The 19,048-nt window shown below is 36.0% G+C and overlaps 1 protein-coding gene across 2 annotated transcripts in view; it reads left to right on the top strand.

The window, feature by feature from the left end:
- Positions 1–19,048, top strand: part of THADA (THADA armadillo repeat containing) — a 170,468-nt gene that overhangs the window by 47,282 nt on the left and 104,138 nt on the right. For both annotated transcript variants that reach the window (XM_085315841.1, XM_085315840.1), the window contains 2 exons: positions 15,709–15,798; positions 17,556–17,687. In XM_085315841.1, the coding sequence (XP_085171967.1) occupies positions 15,709–15,798; positions 17,556–17,687 (222 nt within the window). The remainder of the gene's footprint in view (positions 1–15,708; positions 15,799–17,555; positions 17,688–19,048) is intronic.

Genomic DNA, 19,048 nt, shown 5'->3' with positions numbered 1-19,048 from the left:
TTTCTATTGAAAAGAAAGTTACAACCAAAGACATTTTCTCTGGTTTCTATATCTTTCTGAGAAAGACCATATCATATCTATCATATATAATTTTTTTTTGAAATGAAATTCTAGCCACATAAATACAGGTTATACTGTAGTGAGGAAGGGTGAGAAAGGAGTCTTTGCAATTACTCTGTTTATCTTTGGTTACAGATAGTGTGCTCTGAGTGGGTATACCTCCGTGTGCTTTAGAGAAAATAGCCAACCCTTCACCAGGCCCTTCACAGCACAGCTAATTATGTTAGCTTAGCCAGACACTTCACACTTGGAGGATGCTAGGTCTGTATGCTAATTTGAATAGTTACCATACTGTCAAAAGACAACTTTTTTCCAACTCCTATGTATTTTCCAGCTTTGTTGCCACTGCATCTGTTCAAACTGCTCTTAGTGTGTACTCCCACTGACTGCTGTGGCCTTGCTGTCCCTTTGGAAGTGTCTGCTCTGAGGAGCATCTCAAAAATCTGTGCATGGACCGCACCTCTTCTAATACAAATTCATTGAAGAAGGACTTTGAACAGCATTGAATTCTGTAGGCTGCAGAGCCACAGGTGGCAGCTTAGTTTTGCCTTTCCTATTTTGACTGAATAGCTGTTTCCAGATTTCCTGTGTAATCAGTTTACAACTTAAGTTTGCTAATCCCATGGGGTTTTCAAGAAGTTGGTGAGTAGTACTTGTTTTCTTTTTTTAATGGGTAATTTTTTAGTGGCACTGCAAATTGCAGTTCATCTGAAGTAGATGTACTGTGATTGTAGACTCAAGAATGTGTCATGTGAGAAGATAGGATACCTTGAAATGAAGAGATTTTAAAAAGATGGTGGAATATGTGTAGTGATACTTAACGCAGATCTGTACATGAAAGTCAAAATAGTTTACATATAAAATTAACTGAAACCAGTATTGAAAAAAAATTAAATTTCTCACCATAGAGGAATTCTCTTCTGCCCAGGTGAATTATACTAGTAACAGTGATACTTTTACCTAAATTCTGCTATATATTCAGTTTGAAGTTGGGGATGTATTTGACTTCTTTGGTCTGTAGTTTAGTGCCAATTAATGCTGTTACTGCTTGTTATTAGAAAAAGCTTCTCATCAAATACCTAGTATTTCTGACCTTTATCTTTTTAAAAAGATGTGTATAGTGAGAAATAACCTTTGAAGTAATTTGTCTTAAGACATGTTTGAATCTTTAAGCCAATAATAAATGATCATCATGACTTTTGTGAAGACTGAAGTTGGTATGGGAATATTTCCATGTCCTCAGAAGGAAGAACTGATGGCCTCAGAGGTTGGAGGGTGTGTTTTTTTTTTTTTTTTTTTTTTTCCTTTTAAAGGTAGAAATGGTGTTGCAGTGCAACCTGGTGATTTTTAAGCGAAGTAACCGATGTATATTTTTGCATTGATATTTCTTTGAGGGGAAAATAGCTCTTACATATTTTGATTCCAGTGAAGTGAAAATACAGATTCAGAAAAATATTAAGAAAGCTGCCAACTTCACACACATTTTATATGGAGTAAATATTAATTTTTGTACTAGCATGCATATGAATACTGCCATGTTCTCAATATTGGTTTAGATATGTTTTGGAGGGAGGGAATCTCAGTGTTTGTTTCTGTCTGCCTAGTGCTTCTTTAAGTCTGTTTTCACTGATCTCAATCAGTAACTGTTGATTACCATCCAACTTCTAAGGACTGGAAAACAAGAAGCTGATCGTTCTAATAGTATTAAGGTAGACAAAAACTGTGTGGATATATGAACAGATTTTGAAGTCGTACTGTTGGCTGTGAGGCAATCAGTGTGCATGACTGCTCTCTGCTAGCTTTGTTTTTATTGCAAGTTGAGTGGTCAACATTTCCCAGCAAGTGGTTGCCTGCACACTTGAAGGTAAACTAGGTAGGACCAAACTGACTTTAAAAACAGTAAAATAGGCTGTTTTTAACCTCTAAATTGACATGTATTTGTTTTTTGATGTTAGAGTTTTGTATGAATACAAATGGTTTTAGGACCATAAACAACTGTATTTTACAGTATGACAGTTTAGAGAAAAAATTACCAATTGAATGACATTTTCCTTTCATTAGCAGTGAGATAAATTTTTGAGTGGTTAATTAAATGTAAATACACACACACACACACACACACACGTTTTAGAGTATATATGTATATGTATAATTTAAAGCTATGTTAAGATGGCGGAAAGTAGGCTTGCTTTTAGCAGGAAGTAAGTGCTTTTATTTGCCCTATCAACTAGATCAAGCCTATTCAAGAGTTCTGTAGTCAGGTAAATATTCCCATCATAACTGTGGCAAAGTCAGTGTGATATCTTGCTTGTGTTTTATTGTAAATTTGAGAGGGTTTAGTTATAGCTATCTGGAACAAATTCTAATGCAATCATCTCTTTTTCTTCATAATATTCTCCCTAAATTAATGTGGTATTATCTTGCTTTTTGTGAAACATTTAGAGTAGTAATTTAAAAGTATGTAAAATACCTAACAAGTGCATGATTCCTATTAAGTATTTCCCCTCTGGCAGGCTAATGCTTCCCATTATTTCTAATGGCATAGCTGAAGAATCTCATATCAGTGATATTTTGTCAGTGTTAACAGCAACTTTGTTAGATGTTTGCAGTGCATCATACAGAGCCCTGATAGGGCTTCTGAGGCAGGCCCATGTGTACTGACAGAGGAGTTGCTGGTAGTGTGTTGGGATAAACTGAAGTTCTTGTGGTACCAGTGTGGCCAAGCTGTAATGGCACACTGATGTCATAAAATTGGATAGCACTCTGCGAGTATCGCTAGGATACCCAGACTGACTCTATTCCTGAAATGGAGGCACCGCTGGCAGGAGTACTCTATAGCCAGTTGAATTACGACTAAGCGTGAAAGGACCACTCTGATGGGTCTGCAGTTGAGGCATGGAAGGGCAGCAGTGAGTCAGCAGAGCGCTGAGCCTCTTGGGACTGACTTCATCAGGGAAACACGAGTGTGGCCGAATTCATAAAACTTGCCTCAGAGCTCAGTACTACTTGGACTTCATGCTGCAGGGGGAAGAGTTGAGACTGCTTTATCTTGGATCTTACCAGTGATTCCCTAGTGGATTTTCTCTAGCGACCTTGGTCTGTTGCAGCTTCTTCCACAGCAGTTGAAATACTGGCTCGGTGATGATGAGGTTTTGTGAGACATCTGAGCCAATTAAATGCCTTTGGTATGTCTGGTTCTTACTTTTTTCCTCTGAAGTCCTTCTCCACAACCTTTTGCAGCCTATTTGCTGCATGCCACTTTAGTTGTTCCAGTGACAGTTTGCAAATCAGGGTCTGATGTAGTAAATCATACTGTGATGGTTTGTTTCTGTTAAAAAGAAAACCTTTCCCCTTCCAAAAATAGGCCACATTTATTTTGTTCAACTTTCTTTTTGTTGTTGTTTTAAATGTTCTGGCTCTTCTGTATTGACTTTGACAGATTTAGAAGATTTGATCTCGGAACTGTCTCAAGAAAGTGTACAAAAGTTCAGATTGAATCAGATAACCATTACGGCTTTTACTGTTTAATAGTTCAATAACAATATGCTTATTTAAACATAATTTGGAACAGGCTTCCTATTCCTAAATGTCTTTATAGTGGAAATAATGATGATAAGGTACTATTAACTGGTGAATTTAAGATGAAAGTTATGAAAGTTTTGTGCAGAAATACACACACATTAAAAACAAGCTCATAAATCTGTTTTATAAATCTGTTTTTCCCCTTGTTATTACTTTAATTATTCTGTTAGTTTTACAACTCTAATTTAAAACTGGCTAAAATCTTTAGCCTGTGGCAGAAAACTTGACTGTTTTCATTGAGCTTGAGGATGCTGTTTGTCTGTGTGATTTCAGCTGATTTTAGGAACATAGAATGCACATGTCTATCTGAAATGCCTAAAACCTACAGAACTGTTTTTACTTCAAGGTTGGAAAAATATTGACCTGCATAAAACCTAGACAGATCTATGGGACCTAGGCACACACTTGAAGTACTGTACACACACATATGTATCCACGTTCTCCAGACTATGGAGAAACTTCATAACATGATGTCCTATGTCAGAAACAGAAAACAGAGACAAGTACAGTAAAGCAACCTGAATGAAAGTTTGTCCAAAGTAAAAATATATGTGCTGGCCTGAGGTAATTCCAGTCCTTTCATTTGTTTTAAATAAATAAAGGGCATTAATATTAATATTTAGCATAATGAGTAAAATGTATTCAGTGAAATAAAAAGTATTATAAACATAACCCTGTGAGTATGTAATTTGGTTTCTGTTGCAAAATAAAAGCTTTCATCAATTTGAATTGATGCAACTGTTCTGTTTTGTTCCATGCATAACATACACAGCCCTTATTCATGAACTTCATATACAAAGTAATAAGCAGTTACTCTTTCCAGATAGTGAGAAAGAGTGCAGGTTTGGAAGAAAAACATAAAATACAAATTTTGTGGTGAAAATTAAAGACAATAGTTATATAAACAGTGATTGAATAGAATTATTGCAGACTTTCTAGAGGTATATAAATTTCTCTCAATTATACACATAGATATATATGTGTGTGTGCATATGTATATATGTATATACACACATGCATATACACATGCTTTAGCTTTTGAGAGAAATACTTGTTTAAAAAGGTGTGTGTGTGTATATATGTGTGTATATAAAAATCTAATGTTGATAAATATGTTGCTGTAAATGCTAGGACTGTGTCTGTGATGTTGGTTTTAAGTGATACACCTCTGTTTTTGTTGTGAGCCCATTATGTGCTTGCTTCTCTTGCTATTTTATCAACAAAAGTACTCTTGGAAAAAGACTTTACAGATTATTTTAGTAACCTGCATGTTGCATAATTATTCCTCTCAGTCACACTTTTCCTGAAGTATTTATTTGACACAGGTGCGCTTTCCATACCTGATTACACAAAGGTATCATAAATAGCAAACCAAGAGGTATAAAGAAACTTGTACTTAAAAGAGATCAAAGCAAACCAGACCATGCAGTCCTTAGGAAATCTTGGCTAGCTCTCTTGTAAATAAAAGTGCTTCTAAAGCAGAAGGTATTCAGCTACTGTATTTATATAGGCTTTGATTGACAGTTCAGTTATTAACCTTGTAAAAACACAGCAACGTAAACTAATAAGAATGTTTATTCTAGCACTTCTATCTGGAGGAAAATGAAAACCAAGATATAGTGGCATATTCTTAGTTCCTTTTAAGTATTTATTTTAGGGCTATGCAGCATGAAAGAATGTTTTCTCAAGTCAGTGAACTTAAACTATTTTGCTTACTGTTCTGAGATTTAAATATTTTCTAATTCTTTACAGAGCAAATGTTAGATTTATTGAAGGTGCAAACCCTACATTTTTATAATGATTTTAGTGTTTTTCATTTCACATGGGGTAAAAATGAAAAATGAAATCTGAATCAGTTTTCCATAACCTTATCAAGTCAGTTGCAAAAAAAAAAAGACTGACAGATCCAATAATCATAGAATGGTCAGGTTGGAAGGGACCTCTGGAGATCATCTAGTCCAACCCTCAGCGTAGCCCTCTTCCATCCTTGCTCTTGAGCTTATTTGCTGATATATTTTGCTATTTTTTACAATTGTGTTTTTCCAGACTTCACTGTGATTCTCCAAGTCTACCCTCAAAATCATATGACCATTCCGTCTTCCATGGGAACACTCGTATTCTTTTATGCATGTAAAATGTTAAGTTTGTAAGTACCTTTTAATGAGTCCTGAGACCTGTCAGGATATCATTTCAGGAGTTTAACATAACCTTCAGTGTTCCTTAAAGCAAAATTATCCAGAGTGATAGTCCTAAAACTTACGTAAAATCTTTATTTCTAATGGAATTTTCCTGTTACTGTTGTCTCTAACTCTTAGTAAGAATGGTCATGGTTCTCTTGTACTCATCCAGAGGAACTGCTGATCAGGAGCTCTGATAAGTACAACTCCTGTCTGAATTAGACAAAATTTAAATGGCAAATTTTATTTGGTATGAAACTGATATTTTAAATAATACAGCATACGTTGTGCCAAAAATAATAGCATGTACTGAAATAAAGATGGTGTTACTAACTCTTTCTGAAAACCAGGTCAATCTCAAGAATCTTGTTATTCTTAGCAGGAGGAGCTATTGTTTACTAAAACTTCAGTAACAAATGGTGGCTTACAAATACAGGAAGAAAAGAAAAACACTGATCTGTTAATGAGGCAGAGTTAAAATCAAGGTGCTGGAGTCAAACATAGCTATAGAAACATTAGTTGAAGGGAGACTGCTTGATCCCGTTTGCTTGCTTTACATTTGAAGCTCTGTAATCTTTTGATTTCTCCAACTAGTTGTAGACTGCTGTCAAATCTTCCCTTAACCTACTCTTTATTAGACTGAACAAACCTAGCTCCTTCAGCTTCTTCTCACAGGGCATGTACGCTAGGCTCTGACAATCTGACCAGCTGTTTGCTGAGCCCTCTTCAGGTTATTCTAATGGCTTTTGAACCTGACAGCCCCAAACTAGATGCGCTATTCTGTGTGCAGCCTCATTGTGCCAAGCAGAGGAGGATAGTAACTTGCTTTGATCTGCTGCTACATTCCTCCTAATGAACATAGTCCGGTATGTGGTTTACCCCATTTGCAATGAGAACATGCCATTGGCTCATATTCAGCTTGGCATCTACTGTAACCCGCAGGTCCTTTGCTGTGGGGCTGCTACTGTGATAATGCTTGGGGTTATTCCACCCAGGTGCAGAACTGTGTATTTCTCCTTGTTGAACTGCATGAGGTTTCTGTTAGCCCGGTCCTCAAGTTTCTCCAGATCTGTCTGGACTGAACTTCTGCTGTTCAGTGTTTCAGCCACTCCTGCTAATGCAGTATTGTCCACAGATATCTAGAAGGTGCTTTCTGACTCTTCAACCAAGTTGTTGATAAATACGTTGAAGCGTACGAGTCCCAGTATTATCCTCTGGAATATCCCACAGATTACTAGCTAGCCACTGCATACTGAGCCAGTGTTTTCTTTACTCTTTGGGCCTATTGGTTTAACCAAGGTTTCAGCCCTTCTCTCACTCTGTCCAGGCTATACTTTCTCAGCTTCCAAACAAGAATGCCGAGTGAAGCTGAATCTGTTTATAGAGTACAGTGTTTCCCGGTCTGTTTTTAAAGTAAACATACTGTGATAATAAAATATGTAGCTTACCTCCTTTCGCTAGGAAATAAGAAACAACAAATTTCAAAAATGATATTGAAAGAAAGTTGTTTCAAAGCAGTTGTAACATCTGGCTAAATTTCATCTGTTTAAATGCTCACCAGACTCTTTGATTCTCTGTGCATTTATAGACAGGTTTCTTTAGGTTGGTTTTGGTTACTTTGAACTCTAAACCCCAGCAAATTTGGCGTCTTTTGATAATGTAAACACTCCCTTCCCAAACTCCAGTTGTGGTGTTTGCACTGGGATTTGCAGATTGTCTCCTTGGGTTGAGCATAGTGGAGTCATTTTAGCCTAGGATTAAGATTCTGCTGCTATTTTCTCAAGTAGAGTTAAACTTGCTAGCATAGTTCTTTTTGGAAGGTTTTTTTGTTGTTGTTAGTTTAGGAGATGTGAGACACCTGTTCACCCATTCAGATACACACTGCAAACAGATACAAGCTTGTCTTAATCTGACCAAGGACACCAAGGTTGAGATTTGACAATTACCTGTTGCTAAAATATATAGATTAATATTTTTAATAATGTGTGAGTGTGTATATATATATATATATATATATATATAAAAATAGATATGCATGATTTATGTACATCCATACAGGTGTTATGTATGCACACAAAACATACTATATGTATGTGTATATATGCATGCACACATGTGCATGCACACATGCCTGTATGCTGAATATGTACATATCAGCAGCAGTTCAGCACTAGTTGAACAGCATGTGTTTTAACTTTAAGCAAGGCTTGGAATTTCTGTGCACATCAGCATGCCACGGAATCATACGAACACATCATGGCAAAAGTCCTGCTGGGACATTGACTCAGGTCCTTTCATAAGCAAGCATGCTGTATAGTTTCTTTTATAAACCGATCAAGTCACATTTTAAAAAGAATTTGTTTTTTCCCACTATTCCGATGGGAAGACTCCAGGAATGCCACCTTCCCAAATAAACTTTTCGAGAAACTTGCTGCTTTGATCATTGGAAACTTAACTTGCAGCAGATATTTATTCATGGTTATTTAATACTTATTTGTTCTTATGCCAGCATTGTATTTTATTTTGAATAATTTTTTTTCCTCTCTGATGCTTCCCTTGAGGTATTTGTAGATGTCAGTCATATATCCCATCTGTTAATTTTAGCAGACGAAACAAGCTGAGGCCTTTAAATCTCCTCTCCAATAATTTGTTTCCTATTCCCTTGGTCATATGAGCAGTTTTTTTAGGCATCTCTTTCAGTTGGAAGTTAGGCATGATGTATTCCAAGTTATGTCCTACCGATTTTTTGGAGAGTGGCATTAATACTTCCTTGTTCGTATTGACTGTATCGTGATAGATGTGTTACAGAATCGCATTTGTTCTTTCTCCTTGTCATCTTGATGAGGGGTCCCAGATACCAGCTGGCATGCTTGGATCCCTTTGTTGTTTCCATCTGATGAGTTCTTGAGTTGTAACATCTTTTTTGATTAGTCCTCATATACATGGTGTTCTTGCCCACTATTACATTCCATATCATTTTACTACTCTAGTCCTTGAAAAGATATTCAGGTTTGTTTTTTATAGTGTTTGGATCTTCTTCTCTGCAGATAATGTCTCCTGACTTTTGGTTAATTGACAGATTTTCATTGGCACTCTCCTAACTCTCTTACTGTAGTCTTTAATTAGAGTATTAAGTAACACTGTTTCAGCTCTAGATTAGCTCCATCAGTAAATGACTTCTGATATGTTCATTTCCTTTTCAACATAACTGTGTTTAAGGCTCTGTGTCTTATCTAACTTCTCCATTTTATCTAATAGCTTACCCTAATTGCAGTATATTGCATATTTTACTGTCCCTCATATAGATTAAACTAGAGTATAATGTATTTTAAAAAAGCTGTAGCGCAAGCATGCATCTCATGTAGGTTCCCCCCTCTTCCTCCAGACTTTTCCAGGAGGTTGTCTACTCCTTGCTGTTTTCAGTGTCTTACAGAAATCCCAGGATGTTTTCTAGCTGTGAAGGAAGAACTATGGGAGCTGGATCTCTGCTGAGACCTAGAGCTGCCCTGCTTTTTTCTCTTACACAAATCTTGATTAAAAGGTTTGCAGTTTTGAATTAAGTTACACAAGAGACCTTGAGATAACATTCAGGAAACACGTATTATTAGGACTGTTGTATTTCCTTTGTCTAGGAAATTGAGTTACCTTTATTGGCTACAGTGTCAGTTAGGTTGGTACAATCTAGTTTGGTAAGATTTTTGCACATTGCACTTTATTCCAGTTTTAAATTATTCCCCTATCTTTAACTGTTTTCTCTTTCAAGATTTTTATAGTAAATTTCTAGGTACTCTTAAGGTCAGAATGAAGGTCTGTAGTTTTCTGAATCATTCTCCCCACTGGCACTTTATGACTTAATAGCTTAATGTTACAAATTTTCTTCGCTAGTCATATCATACAATGCTGTCTTGTTGTGTTTTAAAATCCGACGTAGAGATTACCCCTTCAGTTGAGTTTGCTAAACTCTTCGAATTTTGCTGTTCCTTGAGATAGGATAATCTCTGTTTTCTGTACCTCCATTTCAGTTAATTCTCCTGTCATAAAATGGCAGTCATATTCTGCTATTCAAATGACTGTCGTATTCTTCAGTGATACCTAAGCAGCAAATGAATCATTTGACTATTAAGAACATCTCTGAATTAGCTTTGGTCTTTACTATAACCTCACTATAAAACAACTTAATGTCCATTCTTTCCTTGTCTTTTTATACAGCTAAAGACAATTTTTGCCATTTTTTTAAATTTTTTGCTTCTGAAGTGTTACTTTGTTCGTAGAGAAATAGAATAGCCATTTACAGAAACAGAATATGAAGTCTGAGGTAAGAGGATCTACCTACTTAATAAGCGATGAGAGTCAGATACGGAACACGTATGTCAAGATATGCAATAAAAAACTGTTACGATAGTCAAACTGCAGTCTGTTCTGTTTCTCAATTTTTTGATTGGTCAAAAGAAGCAAATATGTAAAATACAGATTGTCTTTATAAATTTGTCCCTTTGGATAATTTTGCCAAAATGAGTACTAGTTTAAAATGATTTCATGAGGAATTGTAACCTGCAGTACAGAGAATGAATTTGATTCTGAGTTTCTTCATTACTGCTCTTTGACGTGAAGGATCATCTGATACGTTACAGATGATAATTTCATTATGATTGTTGCTATAACGAGAGTAGATCTTACAGGAGACAAGGACTTACATGCTTTTGTGAAAAATACATTCTTTCTCTTGATGTCTCTAAATGTGTCTGCCTATCTTGTATTTTCACATTCTTGTTCTATTTTTTACTTTGTTTTATAAAATATTTTTTCTTTTTTTTTTTTTTTAACTTTGTCACAGATTTTACAATGCATTTGTCAGCACACGTGAGGTGTTGGGAGTAATTCTGTTTAAAATGAGCACCAAAGACCCTTGATGCCCTCTGAAGATTTTTCTGTATTAAAATCTCACCTGTGCTAATATGAGCAGATTTACTGCAAATGTTCTTTAACATGTCAGTTATTAAAGGCAGGATACAAGGCTATAAAGCCTTTAGTTCTTCTGAAAAATATAGGAAAGAACAGAAGCAGGTAATCTCTGACACATGTCACAGTAAAATGATATGTATGCCCCAGTGTCACAGCAGCGCTTTAATCTTCTAGAGTATTCTCTTAGGTGTACAGCTCAGCTTGGAAAAGTACATTGCAACATCCATGGTTTTGTTTTCAGACTTATTTTCTTAAAAGCAGTTAAATAATTCACATTACACACATGTTACACAGAAATACATAATAAAGTTTTCGAAAGACACAAGATACATAAGCCCAGATACTAACCCATGTAGTAAGCAGTGTTGAATCTCTAATCAGGGAGACAAATGATAAGCACAGTGACCGGAGATGTCACAGGTGTTCAGCAGTATTTGTGAAAGGTGTAGGATGAAAAAAAGAGCTCCGAGAAACTGCTTGGCCCCTTAGGTGTGGCTGTAATCTTTTAGGAGACTGGAATAAAGCTGCAGGTAGACAGAATGCTTTAATGTGTTGATCAAATTCATAAAATTATTTCACTATCAAAGTTTGATGGTACTGAATGTCTTCACAAGCATAGTAGATAAAATGAAAACTTGTAAGTGCATGGTCTTTGTAGATTGCTGTAAGCCAGCGAAGATTCCACTCTGAGAAGGAAAAACCAAAGAACCAGTGGTGAATTAGTAGAAGAGCTGTTGACTATCAAAAGTATAATAAAGGCTTCTGTTTTACCTTGTTTTGGAGAAAAAGAAACTCTGTTCTTATGGTTTTTTTTTCTGATGAGTGTTAGTGCTTTAAATTTCACTCTTGGTCATGCTTAAAATTGATTTTTTGAAAGACTTAAAACTGAGAGTAGACTTTAAATCTTAGACTTTAAATTTTACTATTATAGGTAGTTGTAGGTTTTTTGGTAGTTTACCTGTGATTCACTGTTATCTTCCAGATGCTTACTGTCAGCAATCAGGCTCTAGCCTTTCTGGCATCACATGCCTGTAGAGTAACTTCTTGTTCATCTACATGATCTCTCTGTATTCTATAAAATTACTTTCTTGCTATCATCATAATACCTTTTTCCTCTTTTAGATACTCTGGCACAGATAAAGGTAAGAAAGAACATGTTTAATCGAGGGCATGCATAATAGAATAGTTAAGAGCAGTAGGTACAGCTTGATATTTGTATGGGTATGGTAGACAATTTTTTTTTTTTAATGGAATCTCTCTTCAGGTGCGAAACCTGAACGAAAAGCGGGAAGAAACTCATGTAGGTGTCTCTGTCTACCTAAGCACTCTTCAGCAGTCTGTCTTCTGCAAAGTGTTAAACATGACTGCTCTGTGTAGCCGTTAGAATTGAGCCTTAGCACGGCTGGATTGTACTCTAGGTTGTCGTCTGGCTTTTCCGCAGAATTGTGTGCTTATGACCACACATTAACAGTGTTAAAATGTGAGGTGTCTGAGGGGTAAATGTTGTATCTTTCCTCTTATTTGTTACCAAAGTATTGTACATATATATGGTTTTACAGAGGATTTTTACAAGTGATTTTAAGAGGGTACGAATGCTTCCATTAGTTTACCTCTCAAGTTTTTGACATTAAGCACCATTTTAACCACATTCTTAAATAATGTTTTACATTGGGGAGGGAGAATTTATTGTAAGCACCATGAACCTACTGATACATTTTCTATTTAATTAAAATATTTCCTATTGCAGTAAATAATCTACCACCAATCAATTGTTTAGATCTCAGTAATCCCGTTTGAAATTCTGGATTGCGAAATTGTGCTACTTCAGGATGTGAACAGGAAAAAAAAAACTGCTGTTACAGATCATGTGATTGGACATACTGTCAGAGAATGAGCTCTGAAGCAATATAAAATAATTTCATCTGGATATGGGAAAAATGTTAGTGTCTTAAGGCTCTTCCCAATTACGTATCTTATAAACATGCTTTAGGGTGGGTAGCTGTAAAATCCTGTGATCTACAAAATGGTGGTTTTAAGGATTTAATTATAGTAGTTACATTGCCAGAAATCTGTGTTTGAACTGTGTCAGTGACTAATGGAAAGAATGAATAGTTATCTGTATCTTCAATTTAAATCTATCATTTGTTGTCAGATGTACTTTAGGAAAAGAGGAACAAGTTTGTTCCATGATAACTGCGAATAGTGATTTTGGATTATTTTAGTCAACATATGGTTGGTATGTTCCTTTATAAGTAGACTTATCTTTTGAAGATACGAATTGCTTTATTAATTACGAACCCTACTACACATCTGTGTGTGTGTGCGTATGCATGCATGCTCAAGTCTGTTTATATCACTCAGTGAATGAGCCAGATCTTGAAATGTGGCTTTTGGTTTTTCAAAGCAGTATATGCTTGAGGAAATTAATGGAAATAGTTTGCTCAGTGTCCTGAATATTTTTGAAAATGTGAGCATTGCATTTCTTGTTGTTCCAGTCTCAGTTACTGTACACAAATACCTGTATGGGCTTGCAGCACATAATAATGCATACACATTTCCAGGAGGAACAAGCACGGTCAATAATCAAAAAAATGATTCAATATCTCCATGTTTTACTGTAGGTGCTTTTCTCTCTCGCGCGCTGCTTTTCTCTCTCTCTCTCTCTCTCTCTCACTGCTTTTCTCACTCTGCTTCTCTCTGACATCTCCAGGTATTGGATTCACAGTTCAATCAGTTATGTGGTATTTTTTTTTTTCTTTTTCCCTAAAACCAGCTCCTTTATTTTACAATGTTTCTGCTAATGCTTAGTCTTTCTTGTTTCTTCTGTGAATTGGAAGCCATCTAAAATGATCATTTGGCAGTCAGTCTGTTCATAGACAGTCATGTTTCTCAAAGAGCCTTTGGGAATCTTTTCTGCAGACATGTGGTGATTAACACATGGCTTTTAATTAGCTTTTCCCCTCATGTAACCTGTGGAGCAGTAAACCAAGTGAGAGTTTACACAAGTTAACCTGCTTCGGTTGTAGCCTCTCCCTGTCAAAAAATTGTAGGAAACCACACTATATACCAAGAAATTTAAGGCTATGTTTTTAAGAACATTCAGTTTCATTATTTATTTTTGATTCAAACTTGGCTACTGAATTTAGTCTCATACAACAAATGTTTTTCAACAGCCCCATTGTAATATATTCTGAGAAAAGCACATGCTACTTGCATATGTTCCTCTTAGGCTTGTGGCCAGAGGCCATACATTCCGTAGGAGACTTGACCTCTATTTTGCCTTTGCCTGAAGGACTCGGGTGCAGAAGCTGGAGGTGATGCAACATTTTCAGAATTGATTTTAAAATACAGATTTTTAATGTTTTAAATAAATAAAAAAAACTCATCAAGACATGTACTATGTGCCTTTTGACTTCATGAATTTACACAGAGCTTATCTTTTGTGCTGTCTCTGGGTTTTATATTTTCAGCTTGCTCACGATGTTTGTTCAGAAAATCTGAGGTTGTTTGAAGAAGTTAGATTGGCTTAGAAGAGGAAGCTTTGGAGTCTTGACTATGAGACGTTAGAAGCATGTGGTTTGGGGTCATCACAGACCCTTTAGGGTTCTGTGATGAGAAATTACATGGGTTTATCTGCTTAAATAATCTGTGAAGTAGTTATCAGTATTGACATTTTTAAACCGTCCCTTCTAATACTTCACTTTGAATTTATTCATAATTAGAAAGCTTTCATCTAAACTTTTTAACTGAAATTTTTTTTGTTGTTAGAAGTTATTTCAGAATCCTTGGCCATGCTTTTGGTTATAGCATTCCAGTGTACTGTTCTTACGTACCTTCAGAGCTTCCTGAACCTCCTTCTTTGAACATTTGTTTCCATCTAGTGATCTGTTTTTTCAATGTGTTTATTCTATGGCCTGTGGCTTAAGGCATGTTTTGTTAGCTGAGTGCTGGATGAAGTTTTAGTGATGTTTGCCATGTGCTGATTTACTCTTACATGATTTCTTTTTTTTTGTACACTTATTTTTGCAAACATTCAATCTTACCATCCCATTATGTTATTTTTGTAGACCTGGATCTGTTTGCTAGTTTGAAGCTAACATTTAAAAAGGTTCTTTCTTAAAAGATATTAAATGGTTTCCTATAAACAGTCCTCCTTTATCTGGTCAAAAGATTATAAAACAAAAAGAAAAAACCTCTCCTTGTCTCTTCAGCCTGGATTAATTTGTTGTTGTGGCTTAACTATACTGCTTTACTAATTCTGGCTGATGATGAGTTTGATAGGCATTGGTGGACTATTCTGTTTTGAATATGGTTGTTACATATAAGCTACATCTATACAAGCAGAAGTGTGACCTAGAAATGCCACCACTGCCATATGATGGAAAAGATACTAAAGGGCTAATGGAAGGTCACACACTTTCTGCTGCTGTATTTTACAGATCTTCTTTAAGTTATTCTTGTTAGTATCAGTAAAATATGAGCATCTGTTCAGTATATTACATAAGTATATTAGGTATATCTTATTAGCTATTTAATACATTAGCCATACTAATGCAAATATGGACTTCTTTGACTGATAAGTTGTTAAAACAGTGCTGGAAATTAAGCTACTGTATCCTTTTTTTTTTTTTTTAGTGGGATTAAATAATTGACTTAACGTTCTTTTCTCCAAAAAGGTCTGAACAGCCTAGTTGATGAAGCTAGTATTCATATATGCACTGTTATGTAAGCTGGGTAAACTAGACAGTATTGTCATATTTAACAAAAACATTTGTCCTGCCTAAAAGGAGTACATCATGGGCAAATGGTTCTCCTGGCTCTCCAAGTTCACTATATCATCAAAAAATCTAATAAATAAACTGGTATTTTGAGTGTAATGTATTACCGGAGAACACTAACTGTAACTCTTCTTTACTCCCTTTTGCAGAATGACAGGAAGGGAGTTTTTCTCTCGGTTTCCAAGTCTTTATCCTTTCCTTCTGAAACAGTTGGAGATTGTAGCCAATACTTTGGACAGGTAAGAGGATATCTCAGAAAGATTTACTACTTAACGTGCAACGTAAAGGTTAAACTGCAAAGAGGTGTGTCATGTATACTTTAATGCTGTTCTTCCCATCAGTGCTTTTTGAAGTTGTGTAGTTTTACTAGTGTGTTTTGCTTAGCCTTTTTTTCGCCTGTAGCTTTTGAACATTGCAGTGAATCTCTGGAGTATGAACTAATGTTGAGTGATTTGCAGCTGCTTTTGTTTCTCCCTGCTGTTGCTGTGTACCTAGGATCAGACTTTAAATAACTAAGATATCTTTTCAGAGAGAGATAGAAACTGGGTGTTTGGCTATTTGTCTCATGTTTAACAGTGAATGAGACTTGCTAAAATGTTTAAATGATACCGAGTCATGCAACCTCATGTAACCCTAAAAGAGTACTTTTCAACTTATGTCGTACTGATTTTGAGGAAAGGTCCTTGATCTCTTTTTAAGGAGTCCACAAATGGTGTCTGAGAGTTCTGATTTGATCAATGTGGATGATACAGTTTGTATGGCTGCTGATGCTATTTCCCCCGGGTTCGTGAACTTTTGAAGTAAACCACTGTGGCTTTGTTTTTTTTTCTTAAAATGCTGTGGTTTAAACTGTAGAAATTCAGCAGCTGATACAGGCGATTCAGCAATCTATGTGATGGGTCTGAAGTGGATAGTGGGGAACAGGAGTTTTGTCAGCCGTTATGTGTTATGCTCTCTCTGCTCTAAGAAAATGAAGGCATGTATTCCATGTAGTCTGCAGTACCTGACGTTTCTAAGGGTGACAGTGTCATCACTAGAAAATTTGAGGAAATCTTTAAACTAGAAAAGATTGAATGCTTTTTTCAACGCAAGTTAAGATATGTGTTCCCTCCACCTCCAGTCTTTAGCTGAAACAGATAATTTTGATGTTTGACTTGTATTTCTGGTTACTTTTACAATATGAATCACTTCAATCAATACCACTTGATATCGATTAGAAGAGTTATTCTGTAATAAAACCTTCTGTTCACCAAATACATATTTCCTTCCCAACCAAAAAAAGACTCCCTTAACTATGTTTTTGTAACTTTGCTTTCTCAGTCGTTCCGTTCGTGAAGAAACATTATCTGCTCTATTTTCTAATGTCACGTAAAAGCAAGGGCAGTTCACCATCCTTGGGAATTAAAGGAGTAATATAGAAAATGGCAGAAAACTGAATCTGGTTGCTGAGAAAACTGATTCAAGGACACATTGCTGTTTTGAGAAGAAGCCAGTTCTTGTGTAGAAGGACTTAGTCCTATTTGGTACCAGCAGTGCTGGGTGTAGGCCGTCTTCACAGGATGGGCTCAGTACCATGCTATCTAGATTGTCAGTTCTGCAAGAACTCACACCCCAGGTGAGGAGCTGGGCTAAAGAGGGAGAATTGCGTTGCAGAAGCTCTCACTGGCTTTACAGAAATTGTCATGTATCTGGCATAGCGTGTTGATTACATCAGTAATGCCAGTAGTAAGGCCAACGCAGCTTTCAGCCCTTTTCGTGTAGGGGTCCCCAGTGGTGTGATGGAAGAATGTACCTTTACTGGATGACATGTTGGATCCCAGCAAGGTTTTCACATTCTTGCAGTGGCCAATCTAAAGCATCTCCTGGAACTTGAAATGCAGAAGAGTATTGAGTGTGGCAGTGTCTCAGAGTCTAGCCTGAAAGATGATACTGTGTGATTTTTTTTGTTTGCTTGTTTTTATTTAAACCAAATGCTTCTTAAAACTTTTTCATTTAGTGAAAGTGAAGAGTTGAAACTCCATCCAAGTTTGTTCCTCTTGCTTTTAATTCTGGGAAAACTCTATCCGTCTCCAATGGATGGCACTTACTCAGCCCTCAGCATGGCACCATTTGTCCCATTTATTATAAGGTAAGGTATTTTTTTTTCCTGCAAAGTGCCTTTTTTAGCTTCTCTTTAGATTTAATTCTTAAAGGAAGAACACTGGTGTTGAGTTGTTGGACTTCCCTTTCTTATTAATAGTTGTTTTCAGAGATTAGAAAGAATTTTCACCTTACACAAGTGATTGTGTGACTTGTTTTTAAACTTCATCTGAAAATGCTGTACAGCATGGTTGCTGTCTGAGACAGGGTAAATGAACTGGTGGGCTTGACTGGCTTCATAAAGCAATTCTTGCATTGCTAAAAGTTTTGTAGAGTTTTTCAGTCCTGCAAAATGATTGTTGGTAACCCATAAATGTAATGATTCCCATATCTAATATATTTCTAAGGTATCTTATCCAAACTTTTATATAGTGTAGTCTTCATTTATATGATGGTAACATGGAGATACTTGCAGATATTTTGCTGTTGTGTACCCCTCTGGTGTGCGATGGAGTGCCTGATTAAAGATAAAGAACTAGGTGAGGACAAATAAAGAGTAATCAATATTTGAGTGGAAGTCCTGCTATCTGTGCTAAGGCTTCAGATCAGAGCAGTGGAGTGAACTTTCAAGTATAAATTCAAGCAGAACTTTTAAGTATAAAAATAATTACTGCTTTTTCTTAACAGAAAAATCTGTAATAACAGCTTGTATATGCATTGTATTTAACATTGTATTTATCAGTATTTAAAAGTATTTTATTAAAATGATTGTTTGTTTTGCTGCCATCCTTGAATCTTAAATAATTTTTGGGAACTATTGGGGCTGCATTTATTGCCTACATCATTAATTAGCTCTGCCTTTATGTCTTGGCTACTCCACTGAAGAGTGCGATTTTGGTTTTGTGGATTTTTTTGTTGTTGTTGGTTGGTTGGTTGGTTCAGAATAGTACCTGATTCCTGTAATAGATTAACCAAAAAAACCCCATTTTAAAAAAACTTCTGGATTTTGTTTTTATGTTTTCATGACATGCTACTTTTAGCAAGGTGTGTATATATACTAGCAAAATAACTCTCTAACAGCAGTAACACTTTCTAGCTCATTCTCTTGTGAGAACTGAACTCCTTTTGTAAGATCTCGGTAGAAAAAAGCTAACAAAATATGTTAAGGAAGAACTCGAAACATTTCAGAGACTCTTATCATTGGGCCTTCTCCCCTTTAACTCCTGTTAGAAACTGTACTCATAAAATGAGAGTGGGAGATAAACATGATGGGTTTTGGCTTTTCTTTCTCGTGAGCTTGGCAGTAAGTACTGGGAGTTCTGAGCTAAGGCTAGGGTAAAATTCTTAAATCTTTCTGAGAGAAAATTGTATTAGACATTGAGATATGCATTTTCTGACTGATTACTTAGG

This window comes from Rhea americana, unplaced genomic scaffold (genome assembly GCF_003343005.1).
Source record: "Rhea americana isolate MKP2758 unplaced genomic scaffold, rheAme1 scaffold_44, whole genome shotgun sequence".
Taxonomy (NCBI): Eukaryota; Metazoa; Chordata; class Aves; order Rheiformes; family Rheidae; genus Rhea; species Rhea americana.
The sequence above is the reverse complement of the archived record's forward strand: the minus strand, read 5'-3'. Positions and strand labels throughout refer to the sequence as shown.